At 45.0% G+C, this 25,366-nt stretch overlaps 1 protein-coding gene across 8 annotated transcripts in view; it reads right to left on the bottom strand.

Moving 5' to 3' along the window:
* The window catches only part of LOC149331226 (echinoderm microtubule-associated protein-like 2), a 190,227-nt gene that overhangs the window by 12,927 nt on the left and 151,934 nt on the right, over positions 1–25,366 (bottom strand). For 5 of the 8 annotated variants that reach the window (XM_089556401.1, XM_089556400.1, XM_089556399.1 and 2 more), the window contains 9 exons: positions 19,280–19,381; positions 18,425–18,529; positions 17,684–17,818; positions 10,769–10,868; positions 9,163–9,320; positions 7,989–8,114; positions 6,595–6,726; positions 5,358–5,514; positions 4,613–4,737 (listed from right to left, as the gene is read on the bottom strand). In XM_089556401.1, coding sequence (XP_089412527.1) covers positions 4,613–4,737; positions 5,358–5,514; positions 6,595–6,726; positions 7,989–8,114; positions 9,163–9,320; positions 10,769–10,868; positions 17,684–17,818; positions 18,425–18,529; positions 19,280–19,381 — 1,140 coding nt within the window. Of the gene's footprint in view, positions 1–4,612; positions 4,738–5,357; positions 5,515–6,594; positions 6,727–7,988; positions 8,115–9,162; positions 9,321–10,768; positions 10,869–17,683; positions 17,819–18,424; positions 18,530–19,279; positions 19,382–24,284; positions 24,303–25,366 lie in introns of all 8 variants that reach the window. The other 3 variants (XM_089556395.1, XM_089556402.1, XM_089556397.1) reach the window with 3 other exon arrangements.

Genomic DNA, 25,366 nt, shown 5'->3' on the forward strand with positions numbered 1-25,366 from the left:
TGATGCATGAGCAGCAGCAGTTCACACGTTTCACAAAGATGAACTGAAGCATGTTTCAGAACGACCGGGAGTGATTGGGCACCTTGGGAAGTTCCGGGGTCGAAAGAAATTAACATAATGCTAGAAATTCGAATCTCCTTTTATAATGGAACCTGCCATTCTAGAGTTGCGCCTAAATGGCTTAGAATGCTCTCTTAACCTTTGCACTATTACGTGCAAGTTCCGTTTGTCACATTTAAATATTGCAGTAATGGGCTGACGAACCCTCCTTGACATAGACAAGCCGGATTCACCTGTTTGTGGCTGGCTAGCTACATTTTGTGTCAACACAACGTGGTAGTTGTGTTATGTCTCCCAGTCGAAAAAATTCCTGGGACCAGTTCGGTTTCCAAGTGGGTCCAATTGGACCAGTTCGGCTTCCAACTGGGTCCAATCGAAATGGTCCAGTTGGGTTTCCAATTGGAGAGCCCACATGGCCTTACCCATTGCATCCAATTGGTCTGCCCAACTGCACCCAATTTATCCAATGAGTTTTTGCAATTTGACAAACAAGGTAGAACTAATATGGTTCTTATAATAAGAGCTGTCAGCAGCTTAACCTACAAAATTGTACTCATCATCTACATCACCACTGCAGCTGAAATTAAATTAAATAACTGCGCTTAGTGGGCAAGCGTCACTGGCCCCAGCATGAGAGCCTCATAAACAGGGTGTATAAGTTGGAGCAGAAGTGTGTTCTCCGGATGTACATACTGAGCTAATATATGCTACTAGTGTCTGAATGTGTAGCGTTTCTTGCGTGTGATGCATGCATGTTTGTTGGCCTTGATTTCCATAAAAGCATGTGAATTTCAATTCCGTAGAAATATGTTGATTGGCATCAGGCACAGTGTCTCCCTGCAGTCCTCACAAATCAGTTTTCCTTTTGCGCATTATAAAATGTTAAGCTGTAGAAGTATTTCTCACACTGCGTATTTTAAAACGAAACTGAATTGTGAGCTATATTAGTAAATATTTTCTGGGTGCAGTAACTGCCTGCCATAATGGGTCCAATTGGTTGTTCCAGTTGGATCCAGTTGATCCAGTTGGGTCCAATTGGTCGGGTGGATAAGAACACACCAACTGGTTCCAATTGGAAAATCAAATTGGAATGTCCAATTGAAATGTCCAATTGGTTCCAGTGTTTTTTTTGTTTTTTTTTTACTGGGCTGGCAGTTTGTGCCTTGACTTCCATCTGAATCTCTCGCTACTCATGGTGAGTGCAATGCTTCAGAAACACTGCTAGTAATTGTGGCATGACTTCAGCCTCTTCCAAACAACAGCGGAAGGGTTAGCACAATTTCCAGGGCAAGTTCTCACAAACGAGTACAGTACACCGGATCTCTTCAAGGCATGACACACAAGCAAGCAGAGATGCAGAACGCAAGAAGAATGCAGGTGAGACAAAACAAAAAAAAAAGACAAATGCAGAGGCCGAGGCAAAAAAGAGAACGAGATGGTGCAGTAGCAAACTTGTTACTGGTCGGTTTCTTTTTTTTTTTTTTCCACGTGTGTGCTGAGCATACCCAGAGGGAGGTGGGGGCTCGCCGCGGCGCCTCCTGGTCCCGTGGCGGAGGAGGCTTCTACACTCGACGAGGGCGTCACGTGACACCCCGCGGGGGCAACGGTTAATGCGATTGTGCGTTTTGCACGTCGAAGAAGAAGGGGGGACGGTGGAAAGGGAGACCACCCGGGGGGGAAAAGGAAGCAGAAAGGAAAGAAGAGAGGGAGAGAGAAAAAAGACAGCAGCAGGTGAGCGGAGAGACTGACCATGCTGCTTCGCAATGGGCTCAAATATACCGGGCGTGGCATCACTAATCGAGACCAGTACGAATGCCTCTCCTGCGTGAACCACTGTCTAGTTTGCACTCAAACTCCACATGGAGACAATATTTGACCGAATACTGAGATCAGTGAAGTAGCTGCACAGTTTATTGAAAATACGAAAAACAATTTCAGGACGCTTAAGCTCCGCCTTTAAATGACTTAGACACCTAGTTTTATTGCGTGTTTTCTTCTTTCAAATGATGCTTTAGAGATTAGAATACATAGATTACCACGTGGTATTTGCCTACAACCGCTAAATAATTTATAACTGAAATTCTTCTCTCGTGCTGTTTTGGTTTCGGCTTCGTCGACTGAACAACGACTGTGACGTCAAGTTGATGTTAGGCCTCGTGATGCACCAGAAAAGCGCTTATATAATCGCTGATACGTAGTTTTAATCTATTACAACACTTAAGCCAGCCTCCTTAAAAACTTTAAGTGACAAAAAACGACCTATCAGCAATTATACAGCTGAATTTTTATTCCTCATGCGGTCTAAACATCAACTGCATGTCACAGCCATCGTTTGGTAGTTGAAACCGAAACGGAAACAGCGTCAAGAAGAAATTCAATTAAAAATTATTTAGCCGTCACAGACGAATACCACGGGGTGCGCAATGTATACCAATGTCTAGTGTATTGTTTGAAAGAAGACAACACGCAAAGATTGGGTGTCCATAGTCCTTTGAGGGTATGATGCGATAGCGTTAATGGGCCCTGTTCCTCTTGTGGCTCCTCTTGCCCATGAAAACAAGGACACTGTTTCTATACTGTGTGAAGGACCACATGACATACATATAAAGCCCCACTTCAACCAAACCAAACAAGCGTGCCTGCGTGGGCTAGGGGTAGCGTGTCTGACTCTCAACCCAAGAGTCGATCAGGGGTTTGATTCCTGGCTGACTGCCCCCATTTTCTTTTCAGCACAATTTATTTATTTTATACACTTACATGTCCTAATAATGTTTGAGCCCTGTTGCAACCTTCTAATCACCAGTTTTCTCATGTTTTAATCGCTTTTTCACTCCACAGCTCCACACGTAACACCACGACCCTCTCTACCAATTCGGCTTTTCCATGCACACGGGTGGCGATGACTACGTTGGGTTCTCCGCTGAATGGATCCCTTAACACTCTCGCGTTAAAATTCTCTCTTGATGCTTGCAGGCACATTAAATTTCTAATGCTTAATCTCATATGGGGGCAAATTTTACATGAGCAGAGTTTAACATCGATCAAAAGAAGTCAATAAGATGGCAAGTGCTTGTATTGCTCAACGAAAGAAGGCGTTTTTGGGGCTTCACTTCTTGATGCTAGGGCCAGCTGCTCTGAAAGGAAAAATACTAAGACAATGCTAAGACAATGTAAATGATACTGGCATACCTGCAATGGCAGAGCACACTGTGACAGGGCTCTCCAATCCCAAACAAACTAATTAACCATATTAATCTAGAAAAGGTTTTGGGGGTTTAACAGCAGTCAAAGTAGATTAATTTGCAATAGATAAATAACAAGCAGAAGCAGTCAGCTCACTAGTGAAGGCAAAACAAGAAAACAGAGTACATTAAATGAGTGAATAAGTAAAGCGGCCAGCAGAAAAGGTAAAAAGTGCAAAGAGACGAAAATGTCACCCCGTCAAAAAGTGAAAAAACTTTAATACATTACCACCATTGTGCAAAATTGTGCATTTGTCAGCAGACGATGGGCGACTTCATTTATTTTGAACAAAACTGGCATATGAATAAGTAACAAAACATGGCATTAAACAAAATGTCCCACCAAATGCCATTTGAGTGAAATTTGGGCTCAAATGAGCTAGCTGCTCAAAAAAAGAGAGGCATTCATACCATTACCAATTAGTCATGCCACTCTCCGTAAGAAGTGCAAAAAGGTGGCGACAGGAAGTGAAAACAAATGTATCTTAATAACAGCCAAGTCAAGGACCCTGTTAGGCACTTGAAGTGCCATTAAAGCCCTTTACATTATTCAGAGAACTCTTATTCGGAAGTGTCTTACACGTGGCACAGTTGTTGCTTCAAGCACAACAGCTTGCATACTGTACCATTCAATTGTGACACCTATTGGTGCATTTTCCATTCCCGTTGCATTCAGTACTCACTGTCGCTGCCAAAAGCTCCATTTTTCCTTTCCATGGGTGTATTCTAATTCGTCTAGTTTACATGTTACTTACCACAGCACAAAAATCTTGAATTTGTTTTATTCTCACTTTTATACATACCGGTAAAAAACGTTCCAAAAACCATTTAAAAAGCTCAGATGATGATACTGAACAAATTAGGAGAATAAAACAGGTCATGGCTGCAGTTTCAGTTGTAACATTTGGTAATACCCACAAAATACAACAATTCCGCCCAGCAGCTTATTAAGTGCAATGCCGAGAGAGTCAGAGCTATCAATCACCTATGTCTATGGGGAGGATTAAGTGGTTAAAACAACTACTCTCTCTCATAACGCCCCATCCCTTTCCCTAGTTCACCTCGCCACATTTTCTCCCGTGCACCAATACACTCAAAACGGGCCCCACGGGCTTTAGCCGAGCAAATTAAATGCTGCACCATCGAGTTGCGATAAATTCTGCGCGGAAGGACCCTTTAAGAACACAGAACACCGGTATTCGAGAGGCCGAAGCAGCAAGCAGAGCGAGAGAGCAGCCCCACACAGGGAGAGAGGCAGAGAGCGGACAAGAAGCCCAGTCGAGCAGACCATGCAGGCAGGTGGCGCAAACCAAGGAGCGAACGGTGGCGCAACTCACCGAACACCGGCTGATGCGGTTGTACTTGCGGCCTTCCTCGCTGACTTGGTACACATAGATGAAGCTGTCTCGCGAGCCGAGGGCCAGCAGCTGACCGTCTGGAGGGAAGGTGTCGAGCACGCAACGTATCAGTCTCCTTGTGAGGTAGAAGTTATTAGCAGCTGCATTAAATGCACTGTTGGTCAAAGGCTATGGGTGGATTAGGAGGGGGAGTTTACATAGGAAAACCATGTTAACCCCCCTTTCTTTTTTTGACGAAAACATCCAAGTAGTACATGGATATTTCCCCCCAACCCCAACTGCCCTCTCCAAGACAGACTCAGACTAAGACAGACTCAGACTCATAAATCCACCCCTTAAAGAGGTCTCCTTTATGCCTTTGCAGTTACCGCTCTCCTGTAAGAATTATACTCTCCTGCTGATCTCTGAACGTTGTCCCTTTTCCAATACCCTGCAGCCCCGAGACTGTTTTTACACACTGAGCATCCCCAATATCTCCGTGAAGACCACCGCTGATCTGTTCTACGCACCACACATCCATATTGTGCAATCCTTATATTTGGTTTCAATATGGTCAACAAACTTAGGCTGCGGTCTAATCCAAGCTTTAATCCAGTACTTTCACTGCTAAGCCTTTTCCGATGCTTCAGTTTGAGCTGCTCACAGCATGGGTATTTGCTAAAGCTAAGCTCGCACACACGCACGGCAACGCACTTACTCGGTGAGAATGCCACCGCGTCGATGGGCTCGGTGCCGTCGGTGTGCATCGAGTAGAGCTGCCGCGTGGATGAGTCTATGACGCTCCACCGCCCCGTCCGTGTGGTCAGCACCAGCACGCTGCCATCGGGGGAGAAACAGGCAGCCTGAGCCTGCTCCTGCACGGGGAACGGGCCAGGAGGAGTTTAAAGGGATTACTGGCATGATAGGTGTTGGTATGATATGTGGGGCTTAACGTTCCGAAGCTGCATGTGGGATACAAGGGACGCAATGCAGAAGGGCTCCTAGTTCATTTTGACCACCTGAGATTCTACTGATAAGCACTCGCATCGCACAACGCAAGCGTCTTTTAAGCCGAAAGCCTTTTGTGGCTCATGAGTGGCATGGACAGGATGTGTCATGTTTTCACCAATCCACAGCCATCCAACAAGCCAATCCATAATCCAACAAGCCAAACTATAACCCACAATCCAATCCATAATCCAAAAGGCATGAACTGAAAATAAAAAAATAAGAAAATTTGGGTCTAGGCGGGAATCGAACATGGGTCTGCGGCGTGCGAGATGGGGATGATTCCACTGCGGCACGACGGTTCAACGTTTGCAGCTGAATAAAGGTGCATCTAGTGAATGCAGAGTTATCTTAGAAGCGTACATGAGTAATTATGAGCATAAAAATTAGAGACACCGCAATTTACCGAGTACAAAAATGTGTTTCCAGTAAATTTACTTCTTGCTTGGCGTGTCGTAGCGCAGTCATGCGGCACCCACTGAAAACCCCCCTCACAATGTACGACGTTGGTCCAGCAGATGGCGCCATAATGCAAGCACAAATGCTTTCGCATTACCGCAGGTATGTTGTCTTAAGTGCCTCCCTGAATTTTTTTTACATTTCGTCACTATCAAAACGTGGCCACTGTGTATGGGATTCGGTCCCACGACCTTGGGCTTGGCGCTTGAATGTAAAGACCACTAAGACTCTTTTTTTGGGGGGGGCATTGCTTAGAATGTGCCCAGACGATACAGACAAAACTGTTCCCCAGATTCAGGGACAGGCAAGGAAGCTGGTTGTGCCATAGCTTGCGTGGCTCACATTTCAGTAAAAAAAAAATAACTGAAGCCTTTTTCCTTGCTTCTCCTTCGTGTTACGCCAACGACGCTGCAGAACCGGGAACCGTGGCCTTAACAGCTGTTGCTGTAAAGAAATGAAAAAAAGAACAATGCCTATCAGACACTCACGCCCAGGTCGCGGCTCCAGACGACCGAGTGGGAAAGGGTGTCCCAGAGGTGCACCTGGCAGTCGTAGCCACCCGTCACAAACTGGTTCTGGGTCGGGTGCACTGCCAGTGCCCAGATCTCCTCCGTGTGGCCCTGCACAAACCAGCACCACCACCTGAGACAAAACGGCTCCCACGGCCGGGGTGCACACTGACCAGCAAGTTGATACAACTGCCACCACAAGATGATTATCATTGGACCCATCATTTTTACCACTTCCTTGCCATTAAAATGCACAACAACAAAAGTTACAAGAACTTCTTGCTGTAATACTTTAAGAGCAACAATACAATACAAGGATATCACCAACCATGGGACACAACTCCAGGACAAGTTTCAATCTATAAAGCTCACAAAAACCTCTCGTGTAGCGCAGCACACACAATCGATTCTGCTGATGTCATTCTTACTCAGCTAAGTGCTGATGTCAGCCATGCTCAAGTGAGTAGTGCGACATCATATTCTGATTAATAACTGAGCCCGCCTTGCCACAATGTTTTATTATGAGATCATCATACTGTTTCCGGCTTATGGTGTCCAGCTTATAACTGGTTAAGAACTCAGTGGGCGAAGTCCTGAGATGTATTACAGAGAGTCTTCAAAAGAGCGAGTTGAGAAAAAGAGCTCCTCACCAGAAAAAGCATAAGTACATTACAGACACAGCAGCAAGTGTCTCATTATGATGCATAAAAACTGAATATGCTTAATTCTGTGTGAGCACTGTCACTATTGCTCAACTTGTGGCAAGGGCATGTTACATCACCAACCCTTTTTGTTCCTGTCTCTGCTCTCAAAGTTTCATCAAAATAACAAAGAGAAGGGTAAAAAAAAAAAGAGTGCACAGCTCAGTTCTTGCCAGTGTAAGGCTATGCTATCAGTGTGGCTTCCATCAGTCGACAGCCTGTCATCAGCCAGTCAAAAGCCTGAATGCTGACAGCCTTTCATCAGCTAATCAAAATAAAGCCTGCTACAAGACTTCTGTCAGCCTGTCAACAGCCTGCCAATGGTCAGTCGAAAGCCTGTTAAAAGCTTGCCGACAGTCCATCAAGAGCCTTTTAACCGTTTTAACAGCAAAAGACAGTTAAAAGCATACTGTCAGCCTGTCAACAGCATGTTACTGACCAGCCAGAGAAGTGTTAAAAGCCTGCTGAAAACCTTCTGTTCACCTGTCGCTGCTATTGTCAACCAATCAGAACCACGCTAAAAGCCTGCAGACAGCCTGTTAACAGCCAGCCAGAGTCAGTGCTAGTCAAAAGCCTGTCAAAAGCTTGCTGATAGCATGCCAGCTGCCTGCTTCCCCTGTGCCCAATAAACTTTCACGACGAGAGCCCACCTCCTCTTCCCATGCAACGCACCTGCACGACGGTGGAGAAGTTGAGGCTGAACGTCCCCTGGAGGATGGAGTTCCGTGTGGTCCCAATCAGAAGCAGGCTGCCTTTGCCCTGGGCCAGAGTCCGGATCCCACCGGCCATGTCCGGAAGCTGTGGGTGGGTAAGAAGAGCCACAGAAGGGGACACTCAGAGCCACAAGGGTAAGAATTGCAGTTTCAATAGGCAATCTTCAATGAATAAGGACCTTAATGTGTATTAGCTGGACTGCGACGTGTCCTGGCTCACAACAGACAGCCACGACCTTGTTAAAAAGGCGCAGCTAGACGGGACAAAAAATGACGCAAAAAACCTTCCCAAATGTATGCGCTACTTAGAAAACACAACAGGACAAGATGACATATGTTTATGCTGTATCATATGTCATTTTGTCCTGTTGTGTTTTCTAAGTAGCACATACGTTTGGGAAGATAGTCGACCAACTGGCCTCTGCGTAGGCATTGTTAAAACATCTTGTCCACTCCCAAATCCGCCAAATGTACAGAAAATTGAAGCTTTTTAGCAGAAATTTTTTTTTTTTAGTTGAAAATAAGTTCTCTGCACCTCACTCTGCATAACAACCCAGGAGACTATTTAACTGATGTAAGGCAACATTTGCTGATCCTGATAACACACTGCAACAAAAACATTATTAAGCCAATAGCCTTAGCTATTGGCCCTGCCACTCATAGATTGTGTTAAAGAACCAGCTTGTAAGGGGACTCAAAGCAGCTCACAGAATTGAAAATTCATTGAAACGATGAAGGCTTTTAGTCCTGCTACATGGACGAGCCTAAATATGAATCCCATATTTGAAATTCAAACTTATTTATCAACTATTTGAACATTATAATTAGGGAGAAAATTTTTTTTCACCCAAGGATGCTTTTGATGCACAGGTGCGAAAAGCAAATGCAGCATATAACACTTTAGCAATGATTACACATCATGTCAGCGGCCCAGCATAAGTGCAGAGCTAAGCACAAAATGTGAAGTATATGCGATAGAAAGAGGCAAAGTAACAAAGATAATATAAAGAAAGCAATGAAAGCATTTCCAATGCTCTGTACACCATGTGCTCTGCGGTACTTCTATGCATTATTCCGCCACGCCTCAGTAAAACCCAACCTGAAAAACGGCTCCTAATCGATGGGAAGCTCACCTTGGCCTCCTGGCCGGTCCTCGTCAGGCTGGAGTCCCACTGGACCACTTTGCGGTCCTTGGCCCCGCCCGTCACGATGGTGCCATCCTTCATGGCACAGATGGAGAACAGCGGACCATCGTGGGCACCCACTATCGTCCGGCACACCTTGTTGGAGCCTGCAGATCGCATTAAAAAAAAAAATTCGCACTTTATGCCAGACTTGTGCCAGGGCTCAGAGGCCAAGCACTGGCTGCCTGTGCTGAGTCCTAGGATTGGTTGGCAATGTTTCCTGTGATTTGAAGTTCTAGAGCCGCAGCTCACGAACCAGCTTCGATACGTGCTATACTAGTCACTTGCATAAGTGGCAGAGCCTACCTTTTATTCCCACATTAGGCAGATGAGACAGTATCTTGAGTAGCTTCTCAGTTATTTCTCAAGTAAAGGTTTCCCTTCGTTATTAATTCAGCTCTATGAGCACAAGAGAAACTAACTAAATTACGAAAGCAAGCTTTATAGTTCAAAAAGATTTCATTCTGAATGTGGCTTAAAAAAAAAAAATAGTGTAAGGGCCGCCAATCTTTCAGCTGATCTAGCCCTAGGGCCAGACGTTATCAGCTCAAGAGTGCACTGACATTTCAAAGCACTGAGATGCTTGAACTACTAAATATGTTTTTGGAAATCTGCAAGAAAGTCAAAGTTTCATTAAAATTAAGATGGACCCAGATCAGGAGGAGATTCCTGCATGCTCTTCAACGAGCCAAGTCGGTTTTCTAGTCGCTACTCGCCAACAATCAGGGTGCAGGCATATTTTAACTTCCATGACAGTGTTTTCATCTCGTGGATTTCCACAAAACTAATTTGTCCAATGTCCTTTGCTTTTAAATTTTCAAAGCCAGAAGATTCTCATGACCCAGTAGGCCAGAAAATTCAGGCAAAACAAAGCAAAAACAGAGCTACAGCAAAAACACAGCTGGTTTGGCTGAAGCATCGGCGCATATGCCTCTCGTTAAGCCTCACGAACCAGGATACAGTATGTAGCTGGCATTTTTCTTAGCGAAATTCTAGAGGCCCACCTACTGTGCGATGTCAGTGCACGTTAAAGAACCCCAGGTGGTCGAAATTTCCAGAGCCTTTCACTACGACATCCCTGATAGCTTGAGTCGCTCTGGGACGTTAAACCCCAATAAACCTAACCAATAAACCTATTCCAGTTAGGTAAATTTTTCTGAGTGAATGGCCAAGTGAACAGAGGCTCTGGTGCAATGTTACATAACTCACCCATTGAGATATTTACGGTATGAACCACACATAAAGGAAATAGACATCCCGTTCAATGCAGCCCCCCTGCTTCATTCCATCACGTAATAAACCTTACATTTGCAGCAGTAACTTTTCTCATCAGTACTGTTGAAGCCTTATCAAACTGATAACAGGAAGTTGAGGCGAAGTGGGTAGTATACCACCATCACCCAATTGATTCAGCTGCGATGGAAACGAACGAGTAAAGTGCTGATTTAAACGGCTAATGCACTGATTGCGAATTTACAGAGACTACCAAGGAAATGCTGAGAGAGTCGCGGCTAGAGACAGCTGAGGGAGATGGGGGAGAGAAAGCAAGTCTCACCTCTCTGCCAGACCATGATGTTTCCGTTGGAGTCGCCTGTCAGCAACTCCCCAAGCTCGGTGAAGGTCATGCACAGCACGTACTTGGGCTTGTTGCTCTTCTGCAGAGAAAACGAGAAGAAAAAAAATTTGTCGTCAATTACACTTCTTGGTGAAGCGATTTTCAAGTGCAGCTGCTGTGGTACTCGAACCTTAGGTGGCCGCAAATGAAACACGCAATGCCGAATGGAGGTAGCTCTGGATTTTGACTCGGGCAGCGCACATAGCGTTCCGTCGCCAATAAGCCTCGCCACGGACAAATGGCCAGCGCATTTACAGTACACGCTACTCTGGTGAGCGAAGCATACCTTACCGATGGCATTATCGGCAAGCAGGCAACGGCGCACTCTATTCTCGTGCCGTGGGTTGTCGCCCAGCAACCTGCCTTCACGCTACCACCGTACCCTCCTTCTTCACTTTCCTCCGTGTGCTCTCTTTGCTACTGCCATCTTTCACCCTCAGCTGCACTCCGCGCTCGGTTATGCCAACTATGGCGAGGCACACAGCTCAACCCGGGAACGGGCGCATAAGAGCAGCGATCTAAAATACATTCCTTTCAATATTCACCTAATTATTCGCTCTCTTATTGCCACAAACAACCATGTAAAGCTATATTGCAAAGGAACATGAATGGCAGGTGACCTCTACATTGAGGGGAAAAATAAGAAATGGCTAATGGCTGCACCATGCATTCAGCCTTGTTGTTGTTGTTGTTGTGGCTGTATAGACTGAAACTGTTCTTTTACAAGGAAAATAATAATAATAATAATAACGCAGACACTGCAGAACTACAGGAGGAAGAGGAGGAGGAAAGGCGGGGATAGCGGTTGGAAAGAGTGGCTTTTGCAGAACTACAAAAGCCAAAACTACAAAAGCCACTCTTTCCAACCACTATCCGTGCATGGTCACCCTTAGGCAATGTAACTATTCACCGTAGAGGACCATGACCACAACAGAGGTAGATGGGAACTCAAGGGAGTGCAGGGCATCTGGGAAGTCCTGCCGGACCCTTTAATGCTCAGTGCTGTTTGACTCTGCAAGAGTCCTCAAAGGACGCGAACTCAGTTTAAGTCGTCCAAGCCAGATAGAAGCCAGTACGGAGCCAGTTTCAAAAAACGGTGCTGCTTAACCTAGCGCCTTACAATGCCGGCAAAAGTTTGTTGCAAAGAAAGATTGACATATTTTGCAGCCATACGCATTTTTTTTTTTTTTAATTAGTACACTCCTTTTCCATTCTACAGCTCGCAAGGTTCCGACACCAATGCGGACTCACCACCAGGTATCTGCTAGTCGGGGCAGAGTCACCGCTGCTGCCCGGACCGTCCTTCTGCCGTGAGGGACGACAGTGTGAGGGAAGCAGAGAGGAGGAGGAGGAGGGACACACAGCAGGGTGGAAAGGGAAGTGCAGTGCACCACGGGACATCAGGTGACATGCAAGGGGAACAGAGAGGACAACACAACACAGAAAGGGGCTTCACATGCAGGAACACTCGAGAGAAACATTGGGGATATACCGCATTTGTTCACATAATGAATCCACTCGCATAATGAACCCACCCCTCACTTTTACCAGATACATGACGACTCATTGGAGGCTGTCCTGTATATGGGAGGCAGCGGGTTCAATGTCTCCGGTGCCGGTGGCGAAATGCCACCCAGGTTGGCCTACTCTAGACGGGCAGTCGCATATGCCCGTCATCCTTCGCACTGAGGATCTATGGCAAATTTTTTCCCTCACTTTTGTCGTCGAGAGTTCACTTTTAAGAGTGTTAGCTCTTACTCATCATGTTTTGAGATTTCGTGGGGTCTGCTACCACCCTGAGATCACAGCGCCATCTGTGGCAGCAACTAGGAAACAGCACATCTCGCATTGAGACTTGCAGCGCCATCTACAATAGCATTGTAGAAACAACCACTGATCACAGGACGGTGTTTGTACTAATTAAGAAGAGCCGAGAAGAAGAATGTGAATCCATGGATGATGACAAAAGTGTTTTGTAAGAAGAGAATGTTGGTTGGTTGTTGGTTGGTTTATGGGGTTTAACGTCCCAAAGCAACTAAGGCTATGAGAGACGCCGTAGTGGAGGGCTCCGGAAATTTCGACCACCTGGGGTTCTTTAACGTGCACTGACATCGCACAGTACACGGGCCTCTAGAACTTCTCCTCCAAAGAAATTCTGCCGCCGCGGCCGGGATCGAACCTGCGTCTTTTGGGTCAGTAGCCGAGCACCATAACCACTGAGCCACCGCGGCGGCTTGTAAGAAGAGAATTTGTCTAACCAGTCAAGTGAAGAATTTGATGAAGGCACCAGTGAAGATGTTAAGCAGTGATTTGCGTGGTAGTTGGTTGCAATATGTACAATTGAAATGTTTGTGAGTGCACTTATCACATGGGGAAATAAACATACAAATTTGTATTTCCATTGGTTAGGGGTGTGCGAATAGTGGTTTTTTGATTCGAAGCGAATTCGAAGCGAATAGCAATTTCTTCGAATAATTTCGAAGCGAGTAGTTCGAATAGTACTTCTGGCACTTAAAAAAGGCTGAATGACAGTAGGCATTTCCAAAACCATTTATTTTCCTAACACACGATGACATTACATACTGCACTGAGGTTTTATTTAAAACCATGCTTGAAAATTTTAAGAGAGCACCTAGAGTGAGTTAAGAACAATTTTTACCGGTTTGGTAATAAAATGTTATAACACATAAAAATACCGCCTGCTTTCTAATAAGAAATTAGAGATAAAATACAAAAAATGACAGTATAACAGAACGGTGCCAGTAGTACAACCAATAACTGAAACCATAGAAGTAACTGCACTGCACTGCAGCAAGAGCACTGAGAACAATAATGAAAAATAAAAGGACATTCTGCACTACCGGTGACCAGTGGTCGAACGGGTCGAATGTCCAACAGTGAGCTAGGCAATCATGTTCGGTGCACCGACTTGCCACTTACGTTGCTTGCGTTTCTATAGTTTAGGATCCTTACTTCTTGGCTTGGATTGCGCCTTCTTTTCGGTTACGCCGATGGGACCGCTGCGTCCAAAGATGTTAAAATGGAACATAGGCTGACCGGACCTCCTAGCAGCACTGGCAGCATCGAACCATCGCGTGTCCAAAGCTCCCACAGCACCGATAGGTTGGCCGTACTGTCGGGGACAGAGCGTTCAGGACGCGCCGCCCATGGCTCAAATGCATCGCCATCACCTTGCGGCCGGAGATTGGCGCGTCTATTTCGCTATCCGAGGGGTGCTCGTAAGGAAACGTCGGCTCAGCTCTGTCTCTCTTGGGTTTAGTGCGGCAAACTGGCGCTCTTCCCAGCCTATGCCGTCACTCTGACAAGGCGTACTCGCACGCTGCTTTTTTTTTGCATTTCACTAGCAGCTCCCGGCTGCTGTTTGCCGGAGCTTTGCTTCGCTTATCAAGCTGAAGGATCGGAACATCGTTCCGGTTACATTCCCAGACTAGCAAGAATGGAAGCGGCTGTACAAAACTCTAGCGCCGCAAGCGAAACGTCATTCGCACCGCTCGCGCCTCCTGGCGAAATTGTCCCCGGTAGTACCTCAGGCCGATTCACACGACGGTCCGTTCGCCCGCGACCCGCGTACTACATGTACATGTGTCAGCACATTGAGAGGCTAGCTGTCGGCCCGTGGCCTGGTCAGCGCGCCTCACAATGTGCTGACGCATGTACACGTGATGCGCAGGCCGCGGGCGAACGGACCGTCGTGTGAATCGGCCTTTAGCATCGTGCTTCCAGAATGCTCTGAGTTGCGGCGACGGAGTGCGGCACACCACCGAAGACGGCTCAATGCCCATGATTACGACGGCATTCCGTTCCCACCAATGCGCAAGCAGTCAGAATAGCAAGAAAAGACGCCAGTCATAGATGGATGCGATAATTTCGTTCTACTAAAGTTCGTCCGCAGCCTGCCCGATGCCGAGCGTTAACGGCAGTAAGCCTCCACGGGTGCACAATAAGCTTGGCGTTATCACGCGCTAAATGTGCTCTTCCCATTGAAGTAAGTATACACTTCGGCGACATCAAGTCTCCGCGCTGCCGCTGAATTTTTCTCGCCTCCGCCGGTAATATATGATGGCTTGCTTCAATGCTGCCGAGAACGGTCGCCCATGTTCGGTACGCATGACTCGTCACCTGATTGGGTGAAGCGATAGCGCGGTAGGGCTGCGTGTTTATCTTCGCATCTGTCCTATCAGATAATCTTTTCCGCAGCTCTATTGGAAAAAAAAAAAAGAGGGAGGAGGGGGGATGAGCGCGGGCAAGCAATGCCCGCGTTCGAATACTTGCGGCGTCCGAGCTCATTGATAACGTCACCGCCAGCCAGAGTAGTATATAAAGGGTTCGCTGACAATAAACAGAGGTCTCTTGTTTTTAAGCTTAGACGTTTGTCGGCTGTGTTCTTCCTTCATTGTGTCTACCACGACACGGTGGCAGCGACGAGGCTTATGGCAGCCTTAGTGCGGAGGTTCGAAGAAGGCCAGAACACAGGATCTTTCGCAAGAGCGTGTCGCCGTCACCTTTCTTTCGTTTGTCGCTGGGTTCGCACCCCGGCCTGATCGTGATTTGCGTGACTGACCCCCGAGCGTTGAAAGCGCGATAAAAAAATAAAGCCATCTATGCGGCAATACTCGGAACCGAAAACACATAAAGCAAGCGGGCAAGCGTCCCAGTAACACTATTTGCGCGAGACGAATACTTCGAAATTTCGAATACCGAGAATTCGGTTCGAAGCGAATATCGAATACCGTGCTATTCGATCGAATATTCGAAATTATCGAATATTCGCACACCCCTACCATTGGTGTACCTCCCTTTAATTTTAGTAAACTAAACAGCTAACACTCGTTACTTCAATGTCTTCCAGACAGTGTCACCGTTCTTTTTCTTTTAACCTCACGTCAAAAACACGCACCTCATCTTAGCCGCTTGTGTTTAGCATGTTCGCTTTATCTTGCCGCCACTGGCCAGTGCTGTCGACTATCTCAAAATCGTCGGACTGCACCGTGATACAGCAAGTACCTTTTGAAGTGAATGAAGCTAAACACCGGTGACACGAATGCACGTGATGCGCGTACGCGTTTTGTCGACCGTGTGGTTTTGCTTACAGTGGACAGACAAGGATAGACGGGCGGATTGACTACCAGACAGAAGGGTGGGCAGGTGGATGTAAATATGAAATTTCAGAAGGGTATGTGCTTGGGCTTGTCGGTTCATATTTGAAAAGTAAAAACGTAGCGCAAAGAAACAAGGACACAGAAAGACGGACGACACACGGCGCTGTGTGTCGTCAGTCTTTCTGTGTTCTTGTTTTTCTGTGTTTCTGTGTTTTTACTTTTCAAATATGAAATTTCAACTCTTACTGTCGAAAGATTTTTGTTTTTTTTCCCCCCATGTAATAAACTCTCTTCCCCAAACTGATGTCAACTTAAAAAAAAAAAAAAACTGATGTCAACTTTTATAAAAAATTGGTCAACTTTTTTAAAAAGAATTGTGGGCTCATTACGTGAGTAAATACGGTAGCTGAATGGCAGGGTGTGCAATGTCACTATGTTCTGGTGTCACTACACAAGGGCATTGTGTGTGCGGACGTATTGCGAATATGGGTGGCACAATGTTCAGTGAAGGTTATGCTTCGTGAGTGCGGCACTGTGATCCAGCCACAAAATTTCAGTGAGTGCTGACAATTTTATGACCTTAAAACAGCACTGATGGCTTGCTGGTAGGCAAAACGTGGGAGAGTAAAACAGCATAAAGGCCGGAAAAGATAAAATGAGGACCGGATAAGAGGCACCAGCCGATTAAGCACTGTGCCAGCTATCACCTTGTTTCATACCTTCTAAAAGAAGGACTACAATCATATAAATGTTAGGACCTTCATTTCAACAAGAGAATTTGTACCATGTGACAGCGACCAGCCACATTTGGTGCCAAACATAATGCCGGAGATTACTTTCAGGGGGCATGTTTGATATATTCCTTAAAACCTCCACTCAGTTATGGCAGCACTCTTCTTGCCACACTTACCAACATTACCTGACAGACATATTACGCCGACAAAAACAGTTAAATAAATTAGAAAACTTATGCCCGATACAAAAAAATCTCATGTTTTGCTTAGAGACAGGACATTTGACAACCTTGCCCCATTTTAGGCTAACCTGGATTGAAAGAGCACTTTTGAAATACGCTTTCACAGTGCTGCCCAACATCCCAGGCATTATGGCACTATAAAAATAAAACAGCAGTGCAGATTCCCAATTAAGGAAGACACTGTATGATCTTTCACTGTGCATACAAGCTGCCCTACCAGTGGTAATATTAAGTTTCTTTCTAAAAATGCAACCTCAACCCTGGTCTTTAACGCAGTTTAGCTGCATTACAGGTTAGCTACAGGTTAGCTACACAGGTACAGTACAGCAACACCATTCTTCTCACTACGAAAGAAAGCAAAAGGTATGAGATTTTTTTTTTTTACTTTTTTCAGCAAGATATACCACAGAAGCACACAGAGAAGTTGGGCATGTTGGTACTGGTTCATCTTGATTGGAGGACAGCGCAGAAAAAGGCGAGACCCTTGAAGGAACACAAGTGTTTCACCTTTTTCTGTGCTGTCCTTCAGTCAAGATATACCACAGGCTAACAACTACTGCAGATTTTCTTTGCACAACTACTTCATTTAATTTTTTTCCACAACTGCTACTATTTAATTAATTAATACGCAATTCCCCAGTGTAGATCAATGAAACCACACAACTTCAGCCCATTTCTGACAGTGCCGGTGTTGACAGACAAGAGTATGAGCGTATGTGCAGTATAGAACCACCGCGATGACATAACACAACCGGGCACCTCGAAGATGCCGAGCTTCTTGGCGAGTGTGCCCCCTTCCATGTCCCAGAAGTGGATGTGGCCCTTGCCCAGGGTCACCAGGGTGTGCCGGTCCATCGGGTGGAACTCCACCGCCAGCACCGCATCCGACGCACTCTGCACGACAAGGCGAGGGTACGATTCGGTTAAGGTTAACAGGGGGGGGGGACTTGCTGAGTGAACACACATTGAAGACAAGCCTTGAGTGTGCCCACCACGTAAAAAAAATCTCTGAAACTGAAAAGCACAGGGATGTAACGTTTTACAAAGTGATGGGATGGTAATTTTTGTGACTCTTGCTCGGATCATGAGCACACTGTGAAAAAAAAAAAAAAGAAAGACCACACACTGAGTGGGGGAGGACCTGCACCTAAAAGCTTCATGTGTTGTGCGTCACGCACAGTGCTCTGGTAACTAGGCTACACAAGAGGCTGTCCTCTGTTCCATTTGCACGGCTCGTTTCGTGTGTATTGAATACCAGGCTTTGTTCTGGCCTTTGCCAACAGCAAGACATGAACTGTTCGGCACAAGAGCGATGGTCCTTGGCAGGATGGCAGGACAGTGATGGCACAACATTGCTTCCTTTCATCCTTGTGACGTACTGCTAATGGTCATTTATAGCCAATACTGACTGCCCCAGGACCCTCTGTCGTCACTTTACGAATGCAACAGCATTTCTTTGCAGCAATATGTGTAGTACAGGGGGGGAGGCCTTGCCCGCACCTTTGTCTCTGTGATCTTCACCCCCCTCTCCCCTCGCTGCCAATCCCAGAGGGAGATGGTGTGTTCGCTCGAGTCGTCCACCGCACACAGGATGGAGCCACCATCCTGCAAAAAGAGAGAGAAAGAAAAGAAAAAGGAAATAGTCAACAAAGCAATCCTGTATTCTTTTGGCCACTGACAAAACATCTCACTTCAACACAGTGGGACCCCATCAATAGGTTTTTGGCAAAAGAATCCCAGAAAAGAAAACAAACGCTGTAGTCAGGTAAAGACTGTAAATAAATGCGTGACATTTAACGAACATTCTGCTAGATTCAGGTGTGAATGTCAGGAGAATCCATTTAGAGGAAGCACTTCAGTGATGTCAAGGCTGTGTTGTTATCAAAGGTAATGTGCAATTGACATCACTCCAATTAACAGGCACTCACAGATAAAGCAAATATCTAGATCCTCAGCTTTCAGAAGCCAGATTTTTAGTAACAACATGCATCAATACTTACGATATCAAGTTAACTGAGCCTTATGTTTATTCGCAAACCAATCAAAATAGTAACTCGCGCAGCTTCTAAATGGAACACGAAAAAGAGCTTCATACAAACTCAATCTACAGCAACAATGAAGAGATTTCCACTAAGAAAGTAAACAGTAAAGTAACTGTGAATGCGTTCTTTTTAAACTACATTTCATCAGCATCCGAATACAGCCCACCATAACCCCGCACTACTATGCTCATAACTCTGAGCATGGCCTTTAAAGCTGAGGCCAGACTAAGGGGCATAAACCAAATGAAAACAAGCGAAGCTTTTACGCTTCTTTAAGTAATAAAATGGCCGACAAGTTGGAGACAGTGCTCACCATCTTGGAGAATGCAATGCAGCTGACTGCTCGCTCGAAGTCACCCACTCCGATGATGTGCAACGTGTTGAGGCTGACGGAATCCCATATCCTGACGTGAGGCTAGAAAAGGAGGAGGAGCGTGTGCAGAAAGCACGCAGGGGGAGCGCAGCAGTGTGCTCTCGTTAGCGCAAGCTGCGATGCAAAACTTTCTTTTTTTTCTCTTGAAAGTGAAAAGGCTGACAGTTACGGGAGGATGCTCGAGCCTGGGTTTGCTGAGTGAGTTCTCTTTCAGTGACAACGCGAACAAGAATGCAGAACGAATGCATTTCCCACGAACTAGTCTAACATGCCAAAAAAACAGAGAAGCTGCCCTACAAAGAGTGCCCCATTTTTCTCATCGTGGAGTATAGAAACTATACAAAAATAGCCTGGACAATGACGCAGCAATTACACAGCGCAAATGCTGAATAACAACAGGTACTCCTGCGGCAGGGCAGTTTAGCCATACAAGTGCTAAGCGCTCGAAGTGACCTTGCAGTAACCATTACATGTTTATTAGCAACGCATGCTAAACCGGTTTTCCACAAGGCAAAGACTATTTCTGAAGGTAAAGCATTCCACAAGAAAACTCCATTGATAATCACTCCATAAGGGAATGCCAAAAGCTACAGTAATCAGAATCTTCTCTATGCGAGTATTTAGGCTTGCTGAGATATATCCGTCTAAACTTAACAAAAATTAGCCTTTCAACAAGAGATGCCGCACATGTCACATCACAAGAAGCACATTATAGAGCATGAGGGCAGGTATCTATGTCTCTACCTTGTTTCTCCATTTGACAAGTGCTTTCATTCATGCGGACATTCCTAACTTCCAGAGCTTGAGCATCCTCGCAAAGCGGAGAAAAATGAAAAGTCACTGTGCAACTAACAGGCACAAGGCCACAGCAGCACAAAGCAGGCAAAGAGAAAACAAAATGCACACACAACAGAAACGTCCATGGCAAGAGTGTCAAGCTCACGTTAAGGTGTTCGTCGATAACAAGTTCAGATACCTGACTGCCCGACAGACCAAGCAAAGGAATAGAGCCTTAGTGCCTGTAAAGCCAAAATGTTCAGCTGCCAATGGACAAAAATTCTCGAAGGGAATAGGTGGGCCGCAGAAAATTCAGGGTTGGCCACATGTCTAAACACCTTCGGTAGCTTGGAAGACGTTACTCTATAAATGCACCATTGTCATTTGTTGTTGCTTCAAAATACTTCCAATATGTCCAGTAATATCACCACAGTTCAATGAGTCAGAACTGCATGTTGTCAGGACAGATTTCAAAGACTAAAATACAGTCAGTAGTTATGGAGAAGTAAGTATGGCTGCTACACAAACAAGGCCACTGCCAAGGCGTTCGAGTGGTCACATATCCAGCCATAGAGTCTGAAGTCCTCAACTGTGATCGGGCCAGCAGGGGAGCTGTGCAGCCTGTGTGCTTGAGACCCTTGCCATGGGAACTACTTGACAGACACTGACATGCCCACTCTAGCAAGGCTGACTAAAACTACAGGTCAGGCAGGGAAGCCAGCACTAGAGGAAGACCAACTGTCATCAATGCTGCACGCACAGTGAATCGATGAACGTGTTCATTTATTTATTCTTTCAAAACTTTTGTACTAATGGACAGTGAGGATAGAACCTGATAGACAACATCAAGATCAAGGCTATGATATCAACCAAAGTTAAATAAAGATAAACTGAATGAGCATAATAAAATGAAATGCTAGATGAATGAAAAGAAAAATTAATTTTGCAGTCCCTAACTTCATTCTTTTTATCTTTTCAGCTCCTTGCCCCCTACATGATTCTTTGTTCATTGGTGAATCCACTGAATCGTGACACACTTGAACAAATAAACCAGCTTAAGAAGCCAGGAGATGACACTGATGTAAGCGAATAAATAGCTACAATTTTTTATCTCATTGCAATCTCATTAAAGCAATGCCTGCTCAACTGTTTCACATTCCCAAGGACGTTTCTTGTAGGTGCAGAGTACTAGATATATTCCACCAACTGAAAGCCAAACTGAGACCAATTCACATGTCAGAATAATGAAAAATACCAACTTCATAGTTTCTGACAACAGCCTGTTGTTCTTCCATTATCCTGTACAAAAACCTGTGGAAAACTTCCCTTTCAAATACATGCCTGTTTTTTAAGAAAAGTTTTCTGATCACTGTACTACACTCACTATCACTGTCTGGTGCAACATATTTTTGTATCAGACCATGCCCCAGTTACACGGGCGCTGGACCGAGTATTTTGTAAACCAATTCTTGACATCTGCATAATAAGTGGTACCTTCATGAGATTTATCTTCCTGCACCAAAAATCAAAAACAACGTTTACAAATCGACGCGCAGGTCCCTTTATATCAAAAGGGAACAAAGTTCGAACATTCAATTAACGATTCTAATCAATAATTACGTGTGCTGGTTTTCTAACTCATTTTCATTTTGGCACATAATATCCAAAGTCATTTAGCTTTGATGGAGAACTAACCAAGAAATTTCTCCTTTTGTGCCAAACTGGTTGTTCAAGATCATGTCGAAGGGGCATGTACAGAAATTTGTTGTGGCTCAGTGCCTGGTACAGACTGAGGCTAGCGCATCACAATAAAAAACCTAAAGCTTCAAGCTTCACCAGTCCTAAAAAGAGCTTGGATTCCCACCAAGGCGGTTCAGAAGGCAAAGGCAAACGACCAGCACTGTCCACATGCCTAACTAACTACTTTCGAATAGTTTGACAGGTAGGCAGGCAGTCAAACTACCAACTGGCCACGCCAGCTAAGAGCGGCTCACATAGAGATCAAATGTGAACCACAGAGACACTGGTATGCTATGCAGCACCAATGTAGTCAGCCCTGGAGGCAGGCAACAGTCTGCTACAGACAAACAGCACAGCCATGAGGCATAAAAGCCACTACAGCACACACGCACGCACACACACGCACACACACAGAGATATGCAAGCCTACACAAATTCAGGCATAAGCCACACAGTGTGCTCAATGGCATGCTCACAGGACAAGAAAAGCCCTGGACTTGGGACAAACAAATAGACGCATATTCGTGTGTGTGAGTATGTATATATGAGAACAGTTTTGCCCTCGTTTGGATTGGCGGCAGCAAAGATGTATGAAGAATTCCAACAACCTGTTATGGGTACTCTTCGAGGCCATTAACCAAGAATAGAACAAGACTCATGCCGCCCACCAATCAAGAACTTAAGTTGTTCTGCACAATTAAGGAGCCCTCAGCCAACCACAGAAAATAAGCTCCCCCTAGCAAAAATTCTGATAGCAGAAATGCACAGAAATCCTATTGGTCTCACCCTATTGCATTATGAAATGATAAGACTAGTACAACCGATACACCAATAAAGGAATAGACGAATACAACCTATACCAGCGTATGAGTCTATCATGTATGGTCTATCTTTATCAAAATAAGCTTCCCCTAGCAACAATTCTGATAGGAGAAATGCATAAAAATCCTATTGCTTTCCCCCTATTGTATTATAAAATGATGAGACTAGTACAACAGATACACCAATTAAGGAATAGACGAATACAACCTATACTAGTGTATGAGTATCATGTATGGTCTATCTTTATCAAATATATACCGGTATAACTGATACACCAACACATGAATACATGAATAGTGAAATACGACCTGTATCGGTGGTGCACGGGTTTATCATTTCATAATGAAATAGGGCAAAACCAATAGGATTTCTATGTGCTTCTCCTATTGGAATTTTCACTAGGGCCGTCAGAAGTTTTTTTCTGAACCTGTGCTAATTAGAATATAACGTGGTCAGTAAAGATAGGCTAAAGCTTCAGTGTTTTGCACTGCGAACCCTAGTTTGGGAGGCGATAGAATAAGAAATCTGCAAAGGTATTCCAGACTCTCTGAGGCCAGGAAAATTTTAAAATGAATCGCAACTTTAAAAGGTATAGAAAACAGATGACTCTGACTTTATCCACGCTGACAATTAGTTACGTTACATGGGGTTTAACAGCCCAAAGCTCCACATGGGCTATGAGAGGTGTCGTATTAAAGGACCCCAGATTAATTTTGAGAACCTAGGATTACGAGAAACCATGTCAAATATAACGTTAAAAAGCTTTTCACAAGTCACCAGTGCTCTGTGAGAACAAACTATTAATGCATGACTGGCTCTTTGCATATCAATGACGAATGCATCAAGACTGTAACGCTTTCCAAATTCGATGCTTTTGCTTCGTCCCATCATGCTTCAACTGGCAGTTTGTAACGAAAAAGTAAAAAAGACAGCTATCATACGTTAAACCTACCAGGAAAGATATGTTGTGGAAAATACACAGCCTTGTCCGTACAATTCAACGACCACAACTCAACGAAGCACTGTTAAGAAATGGCTACTAGTCCCCGAGAACTACTGCCAACACAAGACTGCTGTCTAGTGGATTCCGGCTGTATTTCTGACACACTTTCAAAACTCGGAGTAGCATCAGCAATAATATACAATAATGTTTTCCCTCTTTTCGCTTTTTCCGAGTCTGTCTTGAAAAAAAATTGCCAGATGGCCAGACTGCTCAGACGGTTGGCAACCATGTACTCCTCAAACAATCCTTTCAATGCTTCCAACAACACTACAGAGAAACATCTATCGAGGTTTAGAAGACCCCAAATACCCTCTAGCCACACAAAAAATATAAATTTGTGCAGCAATCCCCTGCGTCTGCACTGAGCTTGACAATGCCAGAAACAAAATTGTTCCCACTCCATGGGCTGTATGCAGGCAAGGTGTTCAGGGGCAAATAAAGATAAAAGAAACTCAACGACCAGACATGCTCCATCTCATGCACTCATCTCTACTACGCCTTGTGAGCGTGCAGGCAACGGCAGAAAAAGTGAACAGGAGTGATGATGCAGGGGGGCTCAGCGATAGGTGTGCGTTTAAAGAGAAAAACGTCGTTTTTAATTACCCGACTGACGACGCGTGGCTATACAGAGGAGGAGGAGGGCAGGTTTAGAGAAAGAGGGGGGAGAGAAACAAAAAGACTTCTTAGCACCGCTGCACAAAACCACACTAGTGAATGTTCAGTCTCTTTATCCTTTTAGCATCAAGTAACGAATTCAAAGAGTTAACAAACGAGCAGCCCCTCGAGTCTGTCTTTACACAGCAGGACTCGCACTCAAACCCAATAAAGACTGTTCAAATTTGGTGTGGATGATACGGTGTCGTGCCACATGACTAGAGAGTACATGTTCGGAGAATGAAAGTTTTCCAGTACTGCTAGCAGTCGCCCAGCAAAACCAGGAGCAAGTGTTTACTTCAGCATAATGCAATTAATTATTGAAAATTAATTAAAGGTACGCAAGAAGTGTAACATTGAAAGCAAAAAAAAAAAAACGAACAAAGTGCGATGAGAACAAGCATAATGGGAGAACGCACAAACACAGCACCAGCCCTGTGTTTCTGTATGCCTCCTTTTGTCCTCATCCCTACCCCGCTGCACGTACTTCCGATGAGGACAAGCTAGCCAGAACCAAAGTAAGTTTAAACTTCAGTTTGAAACTTTAAACAGCATCAAAAGCAACTTGCATTCATTCCGAAAAGAGCCACGCTTATCCTGAACATTCTCCCACATTGAAAACAAGATGCACGGAATTGAACTGGTTGTGCATGCTGACTGCTACTGTATCGGCGTCAACCTATGCATGTCCGGGAAAAAGGCTGCAAAAGAGTGCCGCCAAGCACTTCATGCTCAAACCAGATGTCTAACGCTAACACCAACACTTTAACACTCAAACACTAATGCTATTAAAAGTGAAACATGAGCGCCTTCTCTGAGTTAGATATTTAGCGGTTCTCTAAGTGGTATTTTTCACAAACTTCCCCTCGTTCGGAAGGCCGCTGATTAGTGTTATGAAATTGGTCGAACACTTGTGAAGTAGAAAACGGAAATTAAACTTTAGGCTTCTGTGACTTGCCACAGCGATGAAAAATTGATAATAGCTGCTGCACGCGTACTCTCAAGATGTCTGTCTCCCAGATACACGGGCT

Source organism: Amblyomma mixtum, chromosome 8 (assembly GCF_055824585.1).
Source record: "Amblyomma mixtum isolate Tamu chromosome 8, ASM5582458v1, whole genome shotgun sequence".
NCBI lineage: Eukaryota > Metazoa > Arthropoda > Arachnida > Ixodida > Ixodidae > Amblyomma > Amblyomma mixtum.